Below are 24,710 nucleotides of genomic sequence, written 5' to 3'. Positions count from 1 at the left end.
ATCTAGATCATTGCGAAAGCGCCGGAGAGATTGACCCCTTCATCCACGGTGTCGCGAATCGGAAGCCGGATCTTTGCAGTAGTAGCACATATTGTAAAACGCGCGCTAATACCCTCCGCTAAGGTCTGCATGTTTCTGATAATGCCGTGTAAAAATCTTTCATCTTGACATAAGCCGGCGTTTGCTGAGTGGCTCCTCGTGTTTATCTTAGAGCAACAAAAGCGGGAAAGGCCCTAAACATTTACGGCGATCACTTCAAAGAGCCGCCTTTCGCCTGACTTTGGGGTGGGGGTGGGGGGGTTTAGATCCCGATTTCTTTCTAATCAAGCAGTAACCACAGGGGCATTGTGTGTGCATCCGGAATGAGCTTACAAGACGTGTTAGGGTTTCGGGTGAGAGCGTGGGGCACTGAGCGGAGGGATGTTAAAGAAGACAAGCGTCGAAAAAGCAAGATAAGTTTGGCAAATGTCTTACATGCCAAATATACTGTATCTATACGTGAATATGTTTGTTCAAAGCAGCTCTAGGTATAGGTAATAGTCGACAAAAACAAGATGACATACTCAACGTTGACTCATCAAGCTTTTGTTGCCATGTTGTGACATCAGCCGCTACTGTCCATCGCCGAGGGGAAGGAAGTGTCCGTTGGGAAACACAATTTTTCAATCCTTGTAGCTGTTTATTGGGTGCGCTATAAACATTTTTATCACACACAAATAAAGTCAAGTCTAAATCGGGGCCATATGGATGCGTTTTTTCACAGCAGATTGTTCGGTTGAAGCGAAAAAATGACCGTCATAGCTAGCGTTAGCATGTAGCATGATGCTAAAATAAAGCAGAATTTTAGCATTAGCATTTCAACTAATTATGGGCTGTTGAACTACTTTGCTCCTCCCCATGTCTTTGTATCTTTATTGGGTAAAAAAAAACTATATTCACCATTTTTACATTTTTTGAAGTAGTTTTGGAGTAGCCTAATGACAGAAAGTTTAGATTTTTCTCCTCTTTGTTTTCCCGCTCAACTGCTTCAAACATGACCATATGTGGGCGATTCCAGAGATCTGTATTGGTATTTTACCCACTTGAAAATGACGACTTACAACCTCAGAGCGTTCCGGGTGAATAAACTCGTACGTAAATAAAACGGCTAATGCTACAACAGTTAGCTCATACGATGCTAACGTTTTATGAAAGTTTCTCCAAAACCAGATAGAATTAAAAACAAACAACCTAACATTATGTTGAAAGCTGCTTGTTATAGTTTTAACATTAGCAGCGCTCCTCCACTGGGGGCCGCCATTGTTGTCTTCATTTCATATACGAACTCGTAGCAGTCTTGAAGTTTCCGAGTTTACAAGTTGTAATCACCAGTCCAAGCGGCGTTCCAATTTTTTCAAGTGGGAAGTAGGACATTTACCAGTTGCCTGTAAAGCACCACATAGCAGTTGCAACAATAAGATACAAAAAAACACAAAGAGCTGATTTGTTTTTGGTAGGCTATCTCTTTCGTTTTGCTTTCCATCCTTCAAAACGTTCTGCTCAGAACTTTGCGCCCTTTTGATTTGCCTTTCCGAACATGGGACTTAAAAAATAAAAAAAAAATAAAAAAGAGTCTGAGGGGAGGTTTAGCAGAAATGAAAGGTGAAAATCCTTGTCGGCTCCAAATCATGAAACTGTTTTCTTTTCTTTTTTTTGGTCGCTGCAGCGCTCTTTCCATGAATAATGATGAACACATGACAAGACATTTCTCAACTTCCTTTTCTAACACCAAACCAAAAGATACCATGTTTGTGCTTTTAGTTTAAGACTTTCCTTTCATCTTTTGGCTGTAAAAAATATCTTTCCCTTAAAAATGCGCCCACTTTTTGGGGTTCTGCAATCTCGATAGTAGATGGAAACCACTACCTGCACACAAAAAATGGCCGATAGCTTCTTGCTTTTTGCTCTCACCAGGTAAAAAAAAACAAAAAAAACACTACACTTGGCACTACTTCAGGAAATACTTAAAAAAAAAAAAAAAAAAAGCAACAACAAAGAGTGCTATCAAAATCATCTCTGCCCCCATCCGGATGAGTGCGACGAAGCAAAGGACGGAAGAGACAAATGCGACTCGCCGTGAACCTCTCCTGTTGGGTAATGAAATTAAATGACAGCTCTTGAGGGAGGGGGGGAGAAATGGGGAGAAAGAACAGACAGAGAGATGGGAAGGAAAAGAGACACACCGGGGGAGAAAGAGAGAGAGAGAGAAAGGCAGGGGAGACGACAGGCGAGAGTGAGCGGTTGGTGGGAGGGGGATTTTGTCCGGCCAGGAAATTGAAGCCATCACAAGCAAATTGAGTTCAGGTCCTTTTGGTGGGCAAGAGCAGACCAATCAATTTGGCCGAGTACTCAGCGGCTGTCAGGAGCACAGAAGGACACCTTGGCATCTAATAACAGGGCCACAGTAAACAAGGCGAGGCGTGGAGCGGTTAGTCCCAGTTAACAACATATTTATATCCCCCCCCCAAAAAAAAAAAAAAAATTTCTACATCATCTATACCGTATGCAAGATGCACAAAGTAACAGCTAAAACTGGTGAGGAAAAGAATGAGGCAATCATAATTAATTGATGATAATTGCAAATGATGAAGCAGAGTACATTATCTTTGCAATATATGCGCAGTAGTTCATTTATATCCAATGGACACATTGATTAAAACTGTAATCATATCCGTAATCCCTCTGGGGGTAATACAAGTGTTAATGGGATGATTGGGGGGGTGTCTTTCCTTCTCCCCCCGGTGTCTCTGTCCAGAAAACCACAACTGCAACTCCCCTGCCTCCAGGTCGGAGCCACCAATACGCACTAATGGAATCACGAAGAAGAAGCTAACAGGCTAACGGGCAAAGCTAACTGCGGGTTAGTGCCACTTAAACAGTGTTTACAGCCAGGTAAAAGTTTTGAGTGAAAAAAAAATCTCCATTGTGTAATTGGATGTACAATATCCTTCCCTTTGTCTTTTCTGTCGGCGTAGTATTTACTCTCACTGACAATGAATGAGTAAAAAGACGTAACATGCTACGACGTCTGCAGTGGCGCTTATGGCCTCTAGGGGCCTGAGTTGCTTAGTACTGCTTTAACCCCCATCTTAACCGAGCGTATCTTCTCCAGTTCAGCTTTACCCAAATCTAAAAGCTCACAGCCTATAGGCCAGAGTTAACGGCTCATTTGAAAGCTAAGCCCAACAAAACGGCTAATTTTCTCGCGCTGTTGCCGTGTATTTTCATTGCTTTTTCTGTCACATTTCTGTCACTCTTTTGTGGCGTTTTCATCTTCATTTAAGTCAAATTTGTTTTGCTTTTTCATCGCTTTTATGTTCTGTTATTGTCGCTCCTGTGTTTCGTTTTCATCCTCGTTTTCATTGCTAGATTGAGAAAATGTGCTTTAGGTTTAGGTGTTAAGAGGGTGCCAACCAGCACCGAATCTGGTCTTGACTGAGTTGAGTATCCAAACTATTGCGATGCATAGTTTCCAATATGATACACGTACCCCAGCAAAGGCGGATTGCGATATATATTGTCCCAGCCCTATTAAATAATATTGAACACATTTGTTTTATCGCAGACATTCTAAGAAATGCTTTCAGGCGTTTTTGTTGGTAGTGAAACGGTAGAGAACAAGACACAGTGCTGTATATAAATATCTATACATACAGGGATCCAAACACATTATCAAGCCAAAGATAATGCGGGCCTCGACTCTGCCAATGGAAAAGATTGGAATCATTCTGCGGCACCTCTTCATGAAGGAGGAAATATGCGCTTATAAATTCACGAGGCATAGTTGTAGCTCCTGTGTCTTTGGGTAAATAAACGGTCTCCCAGGTTAGCGTGTTTTAATGAGCCATGTTCGGCCTTTCTCTTTTTGCTAATCTTTGGACGTGACATTACATCGGTGCTAATTATTGCGATTACACAGCAGGTACGCTCTTGCCTCTCGCTTCTGAGGCAACCGTCACCGAGCCCAGGAATCACACAACCCCAAAGGCCTCGTTATCTCGGCTGGCTCCCAATTAATCCATTAGCGTGATTTGGCTCCGTCGCAAACCCGAGGCACCGCGTGTGCACAGGAGCAACATTGCACCGGCACGCGGACATATTACGCGAGATCTCAATGCAGGATGGTGTTTTTAAGTTGTTGGGGAAATTAAATATATCCTGCTTAATGGAGGAGAATAGTCCCGGTTAACTAGATCTGGTTCGGTTCATGCCATGTTTCGCCGCATTGGGGAAAAGCGAAGTGAACGGTACAAGCTCACTTTTAAACTTCGCAGACTTTTCCACAAGTCTTTCCTCATTAACTGTTCGATAGAATCACCGCATGTGAACATTCCTCCGAGTTTATGGCAGCTTAAAAATAATAATCTCATTTGCCGAAGTCAACACTATTTTATTGAGATATTTGCATCATCACGCAGACGGCTTCGCTCAGTCTCGCGGGTCTTTCTTTTACCTTCAAAAACGTCTTGACGGGCAGATCTAGGAATGAACCTCGCCCTTGCGGAGGACTCATCCTGGCATATTTCACATATCACGAACGAATTTGAGTTCTCTCTGACCATTATTCTCATTGATCCAATGTCAAACGCACACAACGTTCTTTTTCAGGCTTCAAACACAACTCGAGCATGGCATAAATTCTATGACCACATACCAATGTGAATTAATATTTCAGACAGAGGGTAAGTCAACGCTGAGAGAAAGATTGAGGTCGGTATTAAATCGAATAGCTAAGGAATTCTGGAGATAATAATCTCTCTATTCTGGGATCTAAAGTTCTTGGGTGTCAAGTTTTACGTCCTGATGTCCTTCCAGGTGATTGTTTTGTTCGGGATATTCCACGAAATAAAGTTATAGTGCAATGCTTTGGACTGCTACACTGCGCTAAATAACTATATCTTCTTATTTTTTTTTAGACAAATAGAAATCCTGCACACCACCAGAGACTATTACAAAACTGGAATTCATTCAAAGTGGCACAAAGTTTCCGCGCTCAGGCCTGAATGGATGTTATTTTCTTTGCGAAGGTTTGACAGTGCTCGGGATCCCTCTTTCTTTAGAGATTTGCCGGGTTGCTTCTTTGTCTCACTCACTCGTTTCTTACATGTTGTGAAGTCTGCGGTTTGTTATCCGGCAACAGAGTGTTGAGAAAGAAAACTTCAATTGAATTAAGCGCTGACCATATTGCATTGGTTGGGATAATGGAATATTTGTTTCAGTCATAGCAACGTAGCTTAAATGAATAGCAAGGCATCCGCATATTGATCTCGCAGGCGAAGTATTGTTGACATAAGATTTGCTGCAGAATACCTTCGAACCTAGCTAAATTTTCAACAATTGTAACGTACCTGAGCTGCGTCGTTTTTCCGCAGAGGTGTTGATGGAGTCAACTGCTTTATGTAAAACTGCACTGATGCTATTGACGCCTGGCAGAGCAGTCAATAATTGTTTATGGGATAAGCCACTGGACTGAGAGAAAGCCGAGGAATCGCATTGAGTTATTTGAAATATGGAGATTGAGCCTGTCTACATTAACTGTGTTTACATGGCGCCGTATAAACGATCGCCCGGATATTGCGGTCGCTTTTTTTTTTCCCAAATAAAACTGCCACTTTCTTAGCCAGTCTTTCTTATTTTTAACTCAAGGCAATAGCGTCTTTCTTGGTGCTTTGTCATAAACGGGGTAACACAAAGACAAACGAACACTCATTGTGTTTTTATGAGTATGGCGCCATTCTGCTCCAGTTGCAATATTATTTGGCAGGGTTGCAGGATAGTCCCAAGTGAACTGATGCAAATATTAACAGTATGCTATATGCTCTGAGCTGGTGCTCACCTTTAAAGGCCCTATTTTTCAACCTTTATTCAGCTTTTTATACTATTTGACAATGCACATGTATCTCGCAAAAACCCTTACTACTTTAGATGTAACAACATGTATTATAGAAAAACACCAGCAGAGGGCACACAAGCTACAGTGATTAGTAAAAAGATATGACCATAGTAAGCTTAGTGGCATATGAGTGTCAAGGATTCCTCCATAAGACGTCTAGCGGAGTGTGGGCTGGCGTTTTTGTCTTTGGTAGGAATAGACTTACTGAATATGCAGGACAATTGAATTGAAACGTGCAAATGAAATAAAACGCTACTCTGGTTTTGCTTTTGACAAGGATGTAGCATTATGCCATGGTTCAAAAACTCGATTTAGCACAAAATAGTCCCTTTAAAAAAAAAAAAAAACATAATTTGTGTTGCAGCTTATGTAACTCAGAGACATCCTTTTTCCATCTCTCCAGGGATTTCTATTTCTCAATGTGTAATAAGTTATTGCTGGGGGATATTCTTAAATAGCAAACATTATTTTCGAGTGTATATCGGGGACTTGGAAAGCGTATCTTTGTGCCAAATGGAATATATCACAGCAAGGCAGTGACACTATTTTATTACAGAGAAAGTCTGGCACCTCAGCAGCTTTAAACTAAAATGGTAAATGTAGCTGACTGTAAAACTTGAGCGTGGCAGAAGAGATTGTCCCTTAGGAGATCAAGACACCAATAGCCATAGATGCCCTATAATGGCACATTAAGCTCATTTCAGGAAATTTAGAGACCTATATAACTGTTGGGATTTGGAGATCCTTACCCAATTATGCATATATTGCATAAGCAGTCACTGTAAATGAAATTTTTGACTATTTCTTTAAACAAGTGCTGCCCTGCATTATTTAACGCCCACCATTTTAAATATATTCCGGACTTTGTGTTTGATTTTTACCCTCATTAGTAATGCATTCATATACATGTGTATATATATTTAAATATACTATATATATATGATTTTAGAATTTTGAATAGAAACTCTAACCCCTAACGTTCTCTATGTTTTCTTTGAGACATCTCATGTTGGTTCAGTTGTTGGAATACACCATGCAGTGGTAGTCGTTACTTCAGGCCCCACTCTCACTGTGGGAAATCAGGGCACTGTGCCCCGGGCTATTGGTGTAAGTACTTAGAGATCTACAGACGGCGTCTAAAGCTGTGCTCTCACAAAGGAAGAGGCGCTAAAGGAGAGGTGACCAGAGCAGGGATGGGACATGCGCCTGAAGAACAAAAGGGTTTTGATGCCTGTGGAGCCAGTGCTGTGGCCACACTCACACACTCATGGTCATACGAGCGCTGGAGCAGCCGACATCTTCTCGAAAACACTGAGATGTGAAGTCACAGGGATGCTTTGTACAGACCACTCAAGTGTCACAAATCCACTAGTTTCAGCGGAAGATAAGAGAGAGCCGACCATGCTGCAGGTGTACATTATTTAGGGGGACTCTCCTGTGCAGCGCGGCAAAGATCGTGGGGAGCCTCCCATTCAACTGACAAAAATAGACTGTGCTTTCATACACAAAATGTCGACAAGGCTGAAAAACACAGTACTACATACAGTACTTGTGAGGGGGTGGACAAGAGACCAAGAGACAAATATCAAATTTACCAAGAAACTATTTCACTGTCTTTGCATTACTCATTGTTGCACATTCATGTCATTGATTCACTTTCAGATTGTCTCTTTAAAATGTAGTATGGGTGGAAATATTACATTTTAGTATTCCTTTGCAACAACCATGGAGAGCCAGTACCACACTGTATTGGATTGACCCCACTCTCCAGGATTGACGTGTATGTAGAAGGAGTCACCTCAAGCGGTAACACTTCCCCATCTATTTGATTGCTGTCTGCTTTTAGTACAGAATCTTCCACCTTCTTTCTGACAACAAATATAAGGCTTGGATGGTGCCATGGATCTGTGCGTATATAGAAAAACTAAAACATAAAAATCATTGCACTTTCATTCTAATCAGTACCTTCGTTTTTAAACATCCTGTTGACATGTTGACAGGCAGATACTTTCCTTCACTGCATGCTTGCAATTACGGTAAATTACAACACAAATACAACAATCACTCTCACTATACTCAAGTGCTGGGCTGTGAGAATCTAAAATGTTTTCTTAAAAACAATTACAAGCAAAACGTACTAAGGCAGATATCCTTTCTGCACCGTGTTTAGGTGGACTGAAGCACATCATGATAATAAAGCACATGGTAACGTATCCCAAGTTTAGTAACGAATGCATGTAGGAATAAAAGTGCTTCCAGAATTTGCAATATCCTAGTAAACACTTTCTTTATGCTCTTGCGTTTTCCAGTCAACGCATCACCTAAACTCTATCACGCAGGCAGAGAAGTGCTCCTTTTCTGTCACAGCCTCCCGAAAATGCAAACAGGCAGGCGATCAAATTCAAACAAAAAACAAATTATGCACCGCGGCACACTCTCCGGCTCCATGCATTATACTGACGCCTCCGAAACTGTTGGAGGGAAATTGCTGGCTGCCTGGCAACAAAACAAATGAAGAAGAAAAAAAGAAAAAGAAAAAAAAAAAAAAGCTCTAGTGATACTTATTTTCCAGATGATTACTTGCATTAGAAATAATTGTTGGGAAGATCATTGACCGTAAAATTAATTATTAGGTTCTAAAATTAATTGTGCTCCAGCACCACCACCCCCGGTGTGACTGTCCCCTCTGGAGAAAAAAAAAGTTTTACCATTTCCTGATGGGTGAAATAGCAAATCAGCAGGTTGCATGCACTAGGAACATGGAGCACCGCAGCGGTGATTATAGAGGAAGGAATTGTCAACTGCACTGGGGACGTGGCTCTTCTAGCAGTGCGGATACAAGGAGTCAAGGTGAATGTATAGCAAGAAGAAGAAGAAGAAGAACTGTACTCACGATTAGGTAAAGATAGGTAACATTTTGGTGGAGGGATTGTTTTTTTTTAGTATCCCAGTGGGGAACGGAAAACCAACTCTGGCAGACTTGTTTTTGGCTTCCAGTAGCTGGGCTTATTAAGATGGTGGGCACATGGGCATGAGCGTCTATGCAGGGAACCCAAACTACAACTATTACCATGCTTCTTGCACCATACTGCACAGGTCAGACATACTTGCTCATACAGATATAGTATCATGGTTTCTTTTGTATGTTTAATATGACTAAAATGTACTTGAGTAAGCAGCAAAACGTTTCTTTCCACCTCCATTATGAAATATGCCGCAAATGTTTTCCTATATCCTCTTAAAAGTATGAACAAAAAGAACCTCCATCATCTTTCCTGGTCCCCACAGGGAGGATCTCAGAGTGAACTCATCAATCTTGCGAAGCCTCCAGCAGTGAGCAGGTTATGTGCTGCCCAGGGACCAACTCCAGATTTAAGCCACTAACTTGGTCAGGCCACAGAGCCCATCTGTAATATGGCTTTGCTTCAATGTTCAGTCAGGAAAAAAAAAAAAAAAAAACATTGCTTCAAGGCTGTGAGCTACAGAGGCTGAAAAGTGTGGAATTAAAAGTCAATTTGTAGACTGTTACCTTTTCTCACACATTTTCACATCTGCTTTCTTATTCACATAAACTATATATCAGCCTGCAAATACTGTAATTGCTGTTTGGCACAGAACATTATGGACTGTTCACAAAACAAGTTGAATTGGCATGGACAAAGTGTATTAGAAATTGTATCCATACGTGCCGAGTTCTTCAGTTCAGAGTCTGTCCTTGTAGAAGCTTTGTCGAGGAAAAAAAAGAAAGAAAAAAAAAGCGCACAGCGTGTCATATAGTCGAAAGTAATTCCTAAAAGTTTGAGTGAGAGATGAATTCTTGGAAATATTTGAGTCAGTCAGTGCGTTAGTTGGAGCATGAAAAGCCTGGTGTGATGTTATGGTGATGAAATTGGCTGGTGTTCTCTAAAAGCAGAGTGTCAATAGTGATGTGGGGCTGGCAGCATCAACGCCTTCCGCGCATTCACCTCTGAATCAAGCATCACTTCTGATCTCACTTACTTTCCAACAACAACATCTGCTCGATGAGTTCATTACTCACAAGTGCAAAAAGCTGGGGCGCTAAATGAGAAAAGAAGTAAGAGTTAAATCATCTTTTACATGGTCCTCTCTGTCCAAAGTCACAATTGATGTTATATATTGCTCCCGAAAAGTTTTACAATGCAGGAATGAACTCCGCTGTATAGAGCTGGTCATCGTTGAGCCTATGCTTGTTTGTTGTGGCTTTGTCTTTCAACAGTGCTCAGTGAGCAGACCGCGGGCTGCCCCCATTTAGGCCCCGGTCCCTTCATTTGTCGTTCATCTCATTAACTTTTAGCACTTTAGCACACATCACCAGTTTCTGCTCATTTTCGACGAGAGCCTGTAATAATGCAAGCATGAATCTAATGTTATAATAGGAGTGACATACTTGCAAAATTAGATTAATTGCAGTAACAGTCAAATTTAATAGCCGGATGGAAGAAAAGCCTAATTTATTGTTTAACCAGGGAGAGGGGCAGTAAGGATACTCATTTGCAACATAAGGCAATTTCTCTTTTAAAGTTTTTGCCATAATCCACAAGTTGTGCATACTAATACATGGACGAGTCCTATTTCAATTTTGTTTTTTATAGTGAAATTATACTTTGTTCTACATTGTAAGAGCAGACATTTGTGGGGAACAAAGGCCTTTGTACATTGTGCATCTAATTATAAAGCCTTTGGCCTCTTAACCCACACCTACACGAGCACATTTTCTCCAGTTATTATCCAGGTATCCGGGCATTAACCAAATCTAAAAAGCTTCCTGAAAAAAAGCATCAAAATCGTGACGAAATGAGGATGAATAAGCAACAAAAACATGGCAAAAAAGCACCGACAAAGCTACAAACAAACACAAAAACGCACTGAAACACAAGGAAAAGTCTTAGATCCGTTTTGTAGGTCTTAGCTTTCAAATGAGGTGTTTAAACTGGCCTGTAGGTTTGTTTAGATTTGGATAAAGCCGAACTGGAGAAAATGTGCTCCATTAAAGTGGTGGTTAAGAGGTTAGGGGAGCTGGCTTCTTCTTGTTTTTGACATTACTGTGACAGTATTACACCCTGAACGTTGTGAAATGAAATCATAGCATAATTCTACACTACACATTTTTTGTTAGTAGTACAAATTGCAAGTTGCAAGTGATTACTTTAATTAGTTATAGACTGCATCCCATTTTATAGACTATAGAAATAAAACATCTTGCTTACACCAACATTGCTGAGAAATAAAATCCCTTCAGATCAATGTTTTCTGTTGATATCTTACAGGCGAAAACAATCTCCCATTCCATTAAAAAAAAGAGAAAAATCCTGGAAAAAATGAGTTGGAAATCCTCCATTTCCAAAAGCCAGAGTCAACTGAACCACCGCGATGCATCGATTTACGTTCGATCTCTCAAAGCTGGATAATCATGGCTGGGTTAAGAGCTACAGAATCCACACAAATCCTTTAAACAAATGTGTGTAATAAAAACACACAAAAAGGATTTCATGACAACTAATAACGTCTCTTTCAGTGGACAAAACAAAACGATATAGGCTTGCATAGTAAAACACTACAAAGGCGACTCTAGTATAGTACAAAATACCATAACGTGCAAGTTCCTGAGCGTATGTGTGCCAGCGGACTTTAGTATCACATGAACCGTGGCTCATGCACATCAGGTCCTCTCATTCTGTACTCATATCCCACCATCCCCTGCCCCGCTCTGTACTTAACTGTCTGTGAGTGTCAGATCCTTCATCCTGATGCGGCAGACACGGGGCCCATATACAGGAGAAGTGCTGCGTCTCTGGTTTTACAGCACGCGGAGCAGAGGGGAGCGAGCGAGCGAGGCATCCGCGGGTGAGTCAGGAGCAGCCGCGCTCACTGGAGATAATGCTATGTGGCACAAGCTCTTCTGCTCCAGGCGCGGAGAGAAGTGAGCGGGAGACGGAGGCCCGAGTATCACAGAGGAAGACCGAGGGGTTAGTGCTGTTGCAGTGCTGGAAAAACCAGAGCAGTGTTTAAAGGTCGTGTGTCAAGAAATTAATACATGTTTTTATTCAGCAAGACCAGTATTCAAAGGTCATGTATCAGAAATTAATATATTTTACTCACACGAACCTAAGTATGTACACTGGGTGATTGGGTGTTCGATGTCTGATATTATTTTGCACTATAAATGTTAAAGATAAGGGGCGAAATTCAGAATCAAGTAAGCAACAGTTAAACCCATGCCCTTGTCTTATCCTTTTTAAGGTCTTGGTCTTCAGTTTCGTTTTGATTTGCTTCAGCTGGAAACTAGGTTAGAAGGTGAAATGTCAGCGAGAACAAAAACACTACCAAGCGTTTCTGTTTCTCACATAAAGGCAGAAAAAAGCTTCATTATAAATATGAGCTGACTGCTGATGAATCCATTTGGGCTGCACTGTCACCAGCTCAACAGCCGTCACTGACACCGCCCCCTTATGGCACCCACATATGCACTGTACACAAGGCAAAGCACTGCAGGCCACTGCGATGTAACTACTGTATAAAACAGTTAGACATGCATACTTAGGCAATGCATTTGTTTCATATTTTCAGCTGTAGGCAGCAAGCACTGTCAGGCGTGGTTAGTTTTACCACAGTGCTGCGTGTTCGCTGCACGACTCCACGCTACGGAGCTGAGTCCTAGAAAGTGACTTATTTGGCCCTGGAAACACTTGAATTTTTACTCAAAAGTGGCGGGTTTGTGGTGGCAGGGCGCTTATTGCTTATTCCATTTACATTTCTTTCTTTTAAAGGAATAGGCCACCGTTTTTCCATACTGAGATATGTTCTTACCTGAGCTTAGACGAGTTGATACGTACCTGTCTGGTCTTTATGCCCGTGGACGAGCTTCTAACTTCACCCCTATTTGGAGCTATAGGAATGTACTTGGAGATGCCAAATGCTAACAACATCTTTTGTCTTTTTGCATGGCTTAGGGCACACAGTTCTTACACACTGAGATATGTTGCCTGAGCTTAGATGAGTTGAAACATACAAGTCTGGTCTTTATGCGTGTCCGTGGAAGAGCATGGTAGCTTCCAACTTCACCCCCATTTGGAGCTATGTGAATATGTTGGGAGAGGCCAAATGCTAACAACATCTTTGGTCTTTTTGCGTGACTGAGGGCACGCACAAAGACCAGACAGGTACACATCAACTCGTCTAAGCTCAGGTTAGAACATATCTCACATATCTGTTCCTTTAATCCCTTGTCACTGAAACGATGAAGAAAAATACTTTGCTCCTGGTTGGAAGTGATAATAAAAGAGGTTTGCATCGTTGTATGTTCCAGTATTGCTAACCCTGTATAGAATTGCGGGATTGGTTTTTTCTGCGTACATTCATGGCATCTTCCGAATAATTTCATAGAGGCTTGGTTGAAGAACATGCATTTGTAGCCATTACATTGAATCATCATTGGACCCAGACATGGCTGCCGACATTAAGTAAACAAGGCTTTCCGTCTGAAGTAGTGTAAGTGGTTTGATAACTACTTCCATAAGACCCCCAAAACAGCGACATAACTGGCATGAGTGCACCGACCATAACAATAATGACGCAGTGCACTTGAGATTCAGAACTGAGCGTTCTTGCTGCTTCTGTTTTTTTTATTCCCCTTCCCTTTTTGTTTTTCGTCCTGACTTTTGAGAGGAATTTTTTTGCGCATTTTCAGACGTATTGTTTATTTCTAAATCCAATTATCTTCAAGGTCAACCTAGCCTTGTTGAAATCCATTAGATAAACCAACTTAACACTGACATCAATACATAAAGAAAAACCACAGAATAAAAAGTTTGGCGAATTGTCCAGCACACGATCAGAGTGTATGGTTTGTTATGCATGCATTTTAAAAGCATGTTTGGTGCCAATTAGACAGGGACAAACATGAACCAATGCTTTGAGTGGAAGAGAGAGCAAGGCCTATACTAAATCACTTGTATGCCGACACATGAGGACACAACAATTTGGACTTGAGACAAATGGTTCTTCATCTCAACAAAGCATGACAAGTGAAAAGACTGGATTTATGAATTCACAAACTGCAAAAAAAAAAAAAAAAACGTGCTGTGTCTCCTATTTGGGTTGGACAATAAATGAGCGTCGCATGGATGAAAGGGCGACAGTGGAGTGCTGCGCTCTCATAAATCTCTATCTATGATCATTTAGCTGCAAGAGTCACGATGATGGACTGTGCTGATAATCACGTGCTAAGATAGCTGTTGTAGATATACACATACGCCAAAGTGTCTTCTGTTACTAGAGCTTGCAGTTTTGGGGAAGTGGGTCAGTTTTGGACTGAGATTTATGAGGCTTTGTATTGGCGAGTGCGTTAGCGTCGTTGCGGCTCCATAGTGACAAATCTGCCTTCACTGTGAGTATGGCACAATGCAGATGCTTGCTTGAGCTATGATTTAATGATGAAAAACAGAAGTACAGACACTCGCGCAGAAGAAAGGAGGAAGGAGCGAGCGAGAGGGGTGCAAAGTACGTCAATATTAAGCGTTGAAATCAAAGGAGGCCAGACATTGTGATTTATTTGTCACTTTTATTTGAGGGTTGCTTAGAGATGCAAGTTTTTTTTCAGGGAGCGCGTTTTATCTGGAGCGCATCTTTCATCTTTTTTAAAGTCGGCTGAAAAACCTTGTTTATGTCATCAAAATACAGACCTGACTGAGTGAATGAGGGTTTGAGGCAGCTTTGGGGATGAGCACAAAGGAAATGCATTGAATGCAGGTATAATGAGTGGGAGTCGCTAATGCCTGGCCTGCTCTCTGGTTCAATGTTTTTCAGGATGTAACGACTTGTCAGGGCTGTGCAGACAGAGAAACATCTTTTATAAAGAATAATAAATGTTGGTGGACCTGAAGACCTGACTGACCTGACCATACTTTTAGTATGGACAACTACTTCCGGTCCCATGTCCTGTAGAAATGGAAAGGGTAATGTCAGAAGGAAAATTCCCTCCCTCTCCTTTAGATCAATGTGTGTGTGTTAAATAGGACTGCAACTAACGATTATATTGGTAATCGATTAATCTACTGATTATTTTTTACAATTAATCAATTAATCGCTTGGGTGTGAAAGGTGTATGAACATTGTATTATTATTATTATTTTTAGCACATAAAGCTAAAGTGGCACCGCTGGAGGACGTACTAATGGAGTAGATGTACAACACACTATACATACACTAACTCTAAAAACGAAGTAGGTTTCCTTAAAAAAAAAAAGCAAAAAAGCAAAAAAAGAATATATATATATATATATATATATATATATATATATATATATATATATATATATATATATATATCATTATATCATTACATATCATTGTCCAATGTCTGCCTCGTTTGTGTTCTGGCTTTATGTTACATGCAGTACTCAGTGTGTCCAGCAGATGGCACATCCCTGTTGGTCTCCCTGGGAGCAGCAGCGGCAGCAGCAGCAGCAGGAGAGGAGCGGGAGGAGAGACTTGGGTTTCCTGGTTGACTGATCTCCCTCAGTGTTGTCTGATTGTGCGAGCAACTGGAGGGAAGTGTGGCGGCGCCACAGGTGTCAGGCTGCTGTTAGATAAGATTATTTGTGGAGGTGAGGAGGCTGCATTATTTGGTCCGAGTGTGAATCCCAGCGTGAGCCTCTTCTCATTAACCGGCCGCCTCATTCAAACGTGCTCTGCTGCCAGGAACTCAGCACAACAAACACACTGCTGAAAATCACATTTATCATATTAAGCCTGCAATAACAATATTGGCAACAGTATTATTATTTAAAATATATATATATATAATAATAATTCATTTACATTTAATTCGATCACATTTTTTAAAGAACTTAAAATCTACTTACACAGTTTGTACAGTAACTTTTTAGCAAGGGATTGGCCTGACATAGACCAGAAAAGCTCTATTTGTTGTTTTTTCTACCATGCTCAAGTTGTTCCTGATAAGCCCAATGTGCCCCATATGGCCGCGCTTGAAAGATGGGAGAGCACACTGTTAAACTGCTGTTCTCAGGAGGCATAATTCTTGTGCTGATTTGTTTTGTGTCAGCTCAAAGGATGTACTATCTGCTTTATGTTACTTTTGACTTGTGCATACAATAGAGGGAGACAGACGCAGCTGCCGTGGCTCTGTGGTTTAAAGGCAGAGAGCGCCGTCAGTACATACATCATGGTGTCTGCTCCGTCCCCTTTACCATCTGGCTCTGTGGATACTCCTTAAACAAAGCTATATGTTGAGTCACTAACAAAATATGTAACCGAGCATGGTGAACATAAGATGAACCCAAAAGACGTATGGGTGCAAAAGAACGCAAAATGTGATCACTCGAGCTCAAAATACACTGTGTTACATCAGGGGCTCTCCAACCTATTGTTATCTTGGTAATGACGTTGACCTTCGTCTTTCAAATGCATTACTCGCTCTCTTAGAAAAAATGCAATGCGAGTTTATGCCTATCATTTGTGGCGTTTTGGGCATTTCTGGCTGTAACTACTTTCTGTCACATGAATTTTCTTACTGCGATATCTCTTGTTGAAGCTGTTTAATTCCTGGGTGTGCAGTACTTTACCGCCTCCAGTCACAGCCGTTTGCTTTATATTTGTTAAAGTGAGTGTGTTTGGTCAGGCAAATTATAAAAACAAGCGGATAATAAGGGTTAGCAGGCGTGATAAGCTCTAATATCATGTAAACTGGCAGCGGGGATAGTTTAAGCTGGTGTTATGCTAATATTACCAAGAGTGACTGTCAGCTGTGGCCGAATACAAATATCTTCAAAAGCGCTTAAATCCACAAATAAATACATGTGCAAACAACGCACGGGCAAACACTCTCCCAGGCTGCATTCATTTACAACTGGACCTTTGATTCGCAGCAGCCAACGCTTTTGAAAAGTATGAATAATTTCGTTTTCGTGATGGGTTTAGACAGGAACTATCAAAAATGCATCATTTATTTGCACGGTGCAAACCGGCGAAATGGTGTACGTCTTTAAGCCTGTTTTGGGGCATGGAGAGAGAATCTGGTAATGTCACTTTAAAGCAGTACTAAGTAACTCTTGCCCCTAGAGGCCAGAAGCGCAACTGCAATTGTCCGTGAGAGTAAATACTACGCTGACAGAAAAGGTGAAGGGAGAAAGGGATATTGAACATCCAATGACACAATGGAGATCTGTATTTTCACTCAAACTTGGCTGTGTTAAAAGTGGCGCTAGCCCGCAGTTTGCTTTGCCCGTTAGCCTGTTAGCTTCTTCTCCGTGATTCTATTAGTGTGTATTGGTTGCTCCGGTCCGGTGGCAGTCAAGTTGCAATTGTTTTTTCTGGCCAGAGACACCAGGGGGAGATGAAAGACCCCCCAAATCATCCCATTAACACTTGTATTACCCCCAGAGGAACTGTGGAAAGGATTTATTAAGGTAAACAAGTTACTTAGTATTGCTTTGTATTCTGAATAAATACAAATCAACTAATAATATATGTACATGTAGGTACACAATGTTATGTAAGCAGATGTGCTGTACAGTATTATAGCCCCAGGGATCTGGAGTCTGTGTTCTCTTTTTGTCATTTTGTTTATTTCAAACTGGTTTGAGCCATCGGATCTGGCAACATAAGCCACATTCACACATGCGCCCCCAGCAGGCTGAAGTCCTGGAGTCAGGATTTTCTTCCATGAGTGAATGTGGCTCAAGAGTGTGGAGCTCATTCTGCTCCCGGATTGAATTAAGACAAAGTTGTGTGTGAAATATAAACTGAACTGACACACACACACACACACACACACACACACACACACACTATATACATATATATATATATATACAGTATATAATCCCTATGTATTTGGTGATGGCGGATAATAAGTACTACATACCCTATGTACATTTCATTGGTACAATAATGCCATTACATACTGTATGAGTGTGTCTTATTTTGCCAAGAATGGCATTTTTATCTCATTAGAGAAGACCACAACAAATTCTCCGATGGTCCATTTTTCATTGTAAGGTCACGTCGCTTGGGCCTCGTTTGACAGCACGCATTATAACTATTAACCCAATCAATATCAATCCTGTTTTTCTTACTACAAGTCAAAATCAAAGCAAATTGCATGTCGAGTTATTAGGCGCACACACTAATCCAATTACAGCTTGTGCTTGTCAGGCATTTGAGAAGACACTGGCGCTAATATCACATTTGACATGAATTACATTGTGATTAATTGAGAATTAGGGTTGCGCGCTCATGCCATTGAGTGCGGAGCATTTCTCCATTGTCACGCTGTCGGCCGCATCCTGTCAGTCACAGCCGCGCCTCTGATCGTAAACACCAGCCTGTAAAAAAAAAGAAATAGTCCTTTTGCAAAATGGGGGGTTTAAACTTGTAGACGGTGGCTTTGGGACAGCGCGGTATTGTGTGTGCCGCGGAGATGTTCAAAGAGGTATGATTCCTGGCGGATTTGTACAGACATGAAATCAGAATGTCATCTCGCATGTCTCTCAGGACGCCGCCATGTTTCTGAGGCCTTAAAGAGATAGCATTGTTAAGGGGATGGTTGTGTCTTTGTAGTGGAATATGAGCACCATGTTAGGCAGGATAATGCTTTATGGCAGGGGTAGGTATGATTTTCTTCCTTATTTAACGTTTTTTTTTCAATTGTGGCTCACACTTAACTATACTTAACAATGAATAAGTAGTAGTAGAAGTAGTATAGCATCGATGAATTCAGTGTTAATTCATTATTTATTAAAGGCGCATTATGCAACTTTTCATGTGAAAAAAAAAGAGTTGATATCTGTGCGTATTTGACCGTGGAGTGACACTGCGGCTGTATGAGTGGTCAGCATGGCACCTTTACTTTCCATCACAGTGGTCTTTCCAGGACATTCCATGATCCGTTGTTTGGAAGGTTTTCACTGCTGACGGAGCCTCCCACCAGAAAACCTACAAAACAATTGATCCTGGAGTGTTGCAGAGACCGCTGTGATCTGAAGTAAATATGCCATGCAGACCACTCGTACAGCTGGGTCACTCCACGGTCGAATACGCACAAATATCACAATTTTTTTCTCATAAAAATTTACAGAATGCACCTTTAAGGCTGAATAAGGTGTATGTATTATAAAGTGTTACCATTCACCACAAGTTGTATATGACCTATTAGCTGACCTTAATTGTCATTTGGAAAAGGAAAATAATGAAGCCCGTTTGTGCCATTACTGCTCTTAGGAAACTTTAAGCCTATTGTTGTATCATTTCTCATCGATTTCCTTTTCATGCAGTTTTTTTTTTTGCATAGTTCTTATCACTATACACAGCTTTTATTTCCCACATGTAGAAGACAGCAGGTCTGCAGTGAGGTCCATTGTAGCTAAAGGCGTCGAATCGAACCATAAGTATTAGCTCTCCAGGGGCTCTGCAGGTTTCAAGAAAATCAATCAGAGACTTATTAAGACTATAATGAATGTAATTTAAGACCTATATGTTAGTAAAGAGTGGGTCAATGTCAGATATCACTTATTGGATTAGCGCCGTGTTGACTGCAGCCTAGATAAATGAATGTGCTGGTGGTGTAGTAAATAGGCCGAGGTGGTGGAAGCTGCCGGCGCGAGGAGCTCCATCTGAGGATATAGGGCTCAGCGACTCGGATGGCTTAAGGGAAATTAAACGGTTGAAAACAATACTGATCTAGGAAAGGATGAAGAAAAGGAACTGTAGATTTTTCCCGGGATTTGTTGAATTTTAATGCAATTTGTCAGTTTGAATACATTTAATTCTGTGTGAGTTTTGCTTTTCCTAATTGAACCTCTTTAAACCCGCCTTAATTAACCAAGTGCATTTTCTCCGGTTCAGCTTTACCCAAATCTAAACGTTTACAGCCTAACAGGCCAGTGTAACGAGTTGAAAACTAAACCTACAAAAGTCATTGAAGCTAATCTTTTTCCTCGCGTTGTGTTGCCATCTCGTCGCATCCTTTTGTGACATTTCTTTTCATAGTTTTTTTTAATGGTGCTTTTGTCACACACTACTGTCACTTTCTTCATAGCGTTTTTGCCTCTTTTCTGTTGCTCTTTTGTGCTGTTTTTTGTTCATCACACATTTTTGGCACTTTTTTATAGTTTTTTTTTTTCACGATCTTTGTCAGTTTTCTGTTGTTCTTTGGTTGCTTTTTTGTCACTTTGCCGTCCCGTTTTTGTCGCTCTTTTGCTGCATTTTCATCCTCATTCTCAGGCCATTTTTTTGTCATTATTTCGACTTGAAGCTTTGAGATTTGGGTAATGCCCAACTGGAGAAAAGAATGTGCTTGGTTCAGGCGGGGGGGAAGAGGTTAATTTTCGAGTTTCATATTACAACTTTTATAATTCCATCCATCCATCCATCCATCCATCCATCCATCCATCCATTTCTTCCACTTTTACGTTCCTGGGTCGTGGGGGCAGCTGTTCAAAGCTCAAAGCCCCCGACAACATTGATTTTAAAGTTTAATAAAATTAACGACAATTAATCTGCATTATGCAACATTGTAATGAAAAGGTTTTTTTTTTGTATGCACCTTTGCTATTCTACGCCAAAATCCTCATCTAATTAGTCAAACTTTCCAAACATAGACGTTTTAAGTATTGGGAATTGGCTTACCCTTACTTTCCCAGTCGCCATTTGAAATGTCAGATTGGATACCTGCCTCTTCATAATGGCTAACACTGACATTTATTCTCATTTCACTGTGTTTTATGAGACCTTTACAGTTTGCAGTACTTCACTTTCCACTTCCTGGTGTCAGTGGAAATAATTTGTGAGTTTTAACAGGACATAGCCAAAGAAATGTCTGGAATATTTAATCGGATGGTAACTTCAGAAAGAAAAAAAAAAACTGTCTTCAACGCTCCTCATCTTCACTGTTACTGTCAAATTCATTTATGTGTTCTATTATGCCCTGGTTGTGTTTAATTGAATGCCGCGCGCTTTCGGAGCACTTTTTAAAAAAAATATATAATGAGGTCATTTGCATTAGACTGCAGATTTGGGCGACCTTTGCTTTCGCCAATAATTACTGTAAAAGCCGTCCGTGTCTGTCATTGCCTGCGCGCGAATGTGGCGGGGACCTCTTTGTGCTCGCGAAAAGGTTAGCCGCGGGCTGACTTCGGACTTATGAAAAAGCCGGGGGAAAATGTCATTAGTGCAAAAGGGAAAGACACTGGGAATTAACTATTGGAAATTCAATCAGTGTGGCTTTAAGGACAGCGGGCGAGCGTGTGTGGATGTGACCGCGTGTTTAATTATGAGAGAGGCTGGGCAGAGAGTCCTGCTTTAAAACTACCAAGATGGACACCCCAGGGGCAACCTATGTACACTTCACAGTCCACTGTCTGATCATTTAAGTTTGAAAGGCTATCCGTCAAGTCCCAACATTCAGTTCCTGTTGCTTTGTTCCCCTTTCCCTACACATAATGCAATGTACATATGCATCTTTGTACTGTTTGGTGTAACAAATGGATCTGGAGTGAAGCAGGTAAGTCCAAAAAGTGCGGCCTTTGGACTTCGGGTTGTCTGCGCCTCACAAAGTGCACGCTTCTTGTTGAGAAGAGTTACACCGCCCCGTTAAAAGCTCACGGTGAAAAAGCACCGTTTGTCACCTTGCTGACTTTTGCATGGTGCTTTAATTTGCACGGTGTTATTGGTTGTCATTGTGCAGTGAAACGTGACTGTATTTACCATGTGTTAACTCCCTTCTCCCATCAATAACTCGGCCCAAAGTCGAAATTACCCCACCCACCCAAATACAACCCTACTATTCATCATCCCCCTTTTCCTCGTTTGTTTAACATGCAGATAAAATCTCACCACCGCTTGTTTAACACTGGATTTGGAGTCAAACAGTGTAGAGTGTGACAAGCGTTAATTCCTAAACTCTCCCCAAAGCAAAAAAAAAAAAAAAGCAAAAAAAAAAAAAAAAACAATAAGTGGGAGGGCAGAGAGCAGAGCGGCTGATATTGAAGTGGCTCTGTTTTGTGCTCTCTTCTAGTCGCAGCGGCGCGTCACGTTTCACCTGCCGGACGGCTCCCAGGAGAGCTGCAGTGACAGCGGGCTGGGCGACCACGAGCCTGTGGGCAGTGGCTCGCTCCTCACACACGCTCTTCCTCTGGTGCAGGCGCAGGACGACTTCTACGAGCAGGCCTCCCCCGACAAGAGGACCGAGGCGGACGGGAACTCCGACCCCAACTCCGGTGAGTGGAAAGCAGTAACGCACCATTTTATTTTCGTTTTTATTGATTTGGTTGAACTACTTTACAGCACAATACGGTAAAAGGGTAGATAGAGCTGAGTAACTCGGGGGAACGTGTTTACTCTTTATTCATGTCTTTACATTGGGTTGAAATAAAGCAGAATGACTGACAGAAGGTGTGTTTTCTCATACAACCTTTTCGATCTAAAAAGCCAATTTTTTTTTTTAAATTAATCTCTTAACCCCTGCCTGAACTGAGCACATTTTCTTCAGTTTCATGAATTACCCAATTTTAAAGCATCTTGAAAACAGCGTCAATATAGCAACACAAACGAGGATGAAAACGCAACAAAAATGTGACAAAAGAGCTTCAGAAACACAAAAAAAAAAAAAAAGCAACAGTGACACAACAAAAAAGTGACTGAAATGTGGTGAGAAAAAAAAAACTACGAAAACGCGACAAAAACACTTCAAATATGTCACAAAAAAGTTAGGATCAGTTTTGCAGGTCTTAGCTTTCAAATGAGGCATTCCACTGTTGCTCTCCAGTCGAGACGCTTTTAGATTTGGGTAAGGCCGAACTGGATAAAATGCACTTAGTTTCAGGTGGGGGGGTAAGAGGCTAAAATGCTTAAGTTCTATCCATGATGACGCAAGAAATTGGGTCTAAACAATGTATTGACCCCAGTTTAGAAAAGGACTAAAGCGTGTACAAACTAGAACTGAACCAGGAATTAATGGGCACTTCATCGTCTCACCTCACACTAATAGGCCACAAGAGCAGGGCCATAAGTTAAAGAGTGCTTTCTTTTCATGGTAAGCACTTGAATTATACCACTTCCATCATACTGTATTATATCACACAATAGCGTGGTACCTTTCACCCAATCTCTTCCACCAACATCTAGCCATCTGCAGTAACATATACATTTATTCACATAAGTAGCAATGCAGGTGCTTATGTAAAAAGTATGAAAAGAAGCCATCAAAGACATGCATTCGTGACCTATAATCTATACATTTGTACAGGTGCCTGTCCTCTTCCTGAGTTTTTGACGCCGATTTATACATAAAAGCAACCAATGTGCAATTTGCTGAAAGGTTTCTCTGAAAGCACGGGCACGCTTGCGTACCATAACCCACGTACACGTCCATCTCTGGCATTGAATCCTTCGCACATCACCGTCATTCCGACGCACTGAAGCACAGTTATAAAGGCGGCATTTAAAAAAACTTGACAAATATGTTAAAGTGATGTGTGCGTCGCTGTATGCCGAGCGAAGTGAATGTGCGTCAGTCCTCTCACTGTACGTCAAAATGTTTTACGAGGAGCACTTACAAAGATAACAAACAGTGATCGTCGAAACAAATGCGCTCACGAATACCCGGCGTAGCACGTATCATTTAATTTGCAGTCATTCCCGTCGCTCAAGTAGGTTTGGAGTGGCTGTACACTAGCGGGTCATTCATTTCTTCAGTTAATCAGCTCCACTTGTTCATCCCTCCCCGGAGCAAACCTGGCTCTCCCAGTGGCTCCTCACCTATTTGTGAAGCTCATTTGATTTATTTAGAGATGATTTCCCAGTTGGACGTGGTTGGGCGCTTGGCTTGGAGATGTTAACTTCTTGACTATTTCTGGTGGGAACGTACATCTCCGAGACCCACTTTTCTCATTTTATCATTAAGAGGTGAGGCGTGCGGGCTGATCAAGAGCCTGTAGCCCCAAGGTCGATGGAAGCGCTGCCTGCCTGCTGAGGGTGGGGCGGGCGCTGGTGCGTAAGAGCAAGTGGGGGTAACCTGAAGAGAGCACATACAAAGAAAAAACTCAAAACACACACCTGAATTGCTGCTGAAACATTTATTATGTTTCCCAGTGTCAATGGAGTTATGAATGGTTCAATGGAGTTCGAGCAGCGAAAGGAAAATAAACTTCACATATCTTGTCACCTTCACCAAGCACATGGCGAGCTTACAGCCTATAGGCCAGTGTGACATTTGAAAGCTACAGCAAGACCTGCAAAACAAGCTTCTTCCTTGTCTTTGTTACCACGTTATAGTCATTTTTGTTGCTTTTCTTTATGATGTTTTGTTTACTTGTTAGTCACATTTTTGGGTGTATTTTTTGCTACGTTTTTTGTCACATTTATGTCATGTTTGCGTTGCTTTTATGGCACGTTTACGTTGCTTTTATGTCACGTTTACTTTGCTTATATATCACGTTTACTTTGCTTTTATGTCACGTTTACGTTGCTTTTCTGTCATGTTTACGTTGCTTTTCTGTCATGTTTATCATGTTTACGTTGCTTTTTGTCACGTTTACGTTGCTTTTATGTCACATTTACACTGCTTTTCTGTCATGTTTGTCATGTTTCCGTTGCTTCTATGCCACGTTTACTTCGCTTTTATGCCACGTTTACGTTGCTTTTATGCCACTTTTACGTTGCTTTTATATCACGTTTACGTTGCTTTTATGTCACGTTTACGTTGCTTTTTTGACACGTTTACGTTGCTTTTATACCA

The 24,710-nt window shown here is 41.3% G+C and overlaps 1 protein-coding gene across 4 annotated transcripts in view; it reads left to right on the top strand.

The window, feature by feature from the left end:
- Window positions 1-24,710, top strand: part of pcdh9 (protocadherin 9) — a 259,432-nt gene that overhangs the window by 169,224 nt on the left and 65,498 nt on the right. For 2 of the 4 annotated variants that reach the window (XM_079555651.1, XM_079555650.1), the window contains one exon: window positions 22,116-22,191. In XM_079555651.1, the coding sequence (XP_079411777.1) occupies window positions 22,116-22,191 (76 nt within the window). Of the gene's footprint in view, window positions 1-21,989; window positions 22,192-24,710 lie in introns of all 4 variants that reach the window. The other 2 variants (XM_079555649.1, XM_079555648.1) reach the window with 1 other exon arrangement.

Source organism: Gobius niger (assembly GCF_951799975.1).
Source record: "Gobius niger genome assembly, chromosome: 4".
Taxonomy (NCBI): domain Eukaryota; kingdom Metazoa; phylum Chordata; class Actinopteri; order Gobiiformes; family Gobiidae; genus Gobius; species Gobius niger.
The sequence above is the reverse complement of the archived record's forward strand: the minus strand, read 5'-3'. Positions and strand labels throughout refer to the sequence as shown.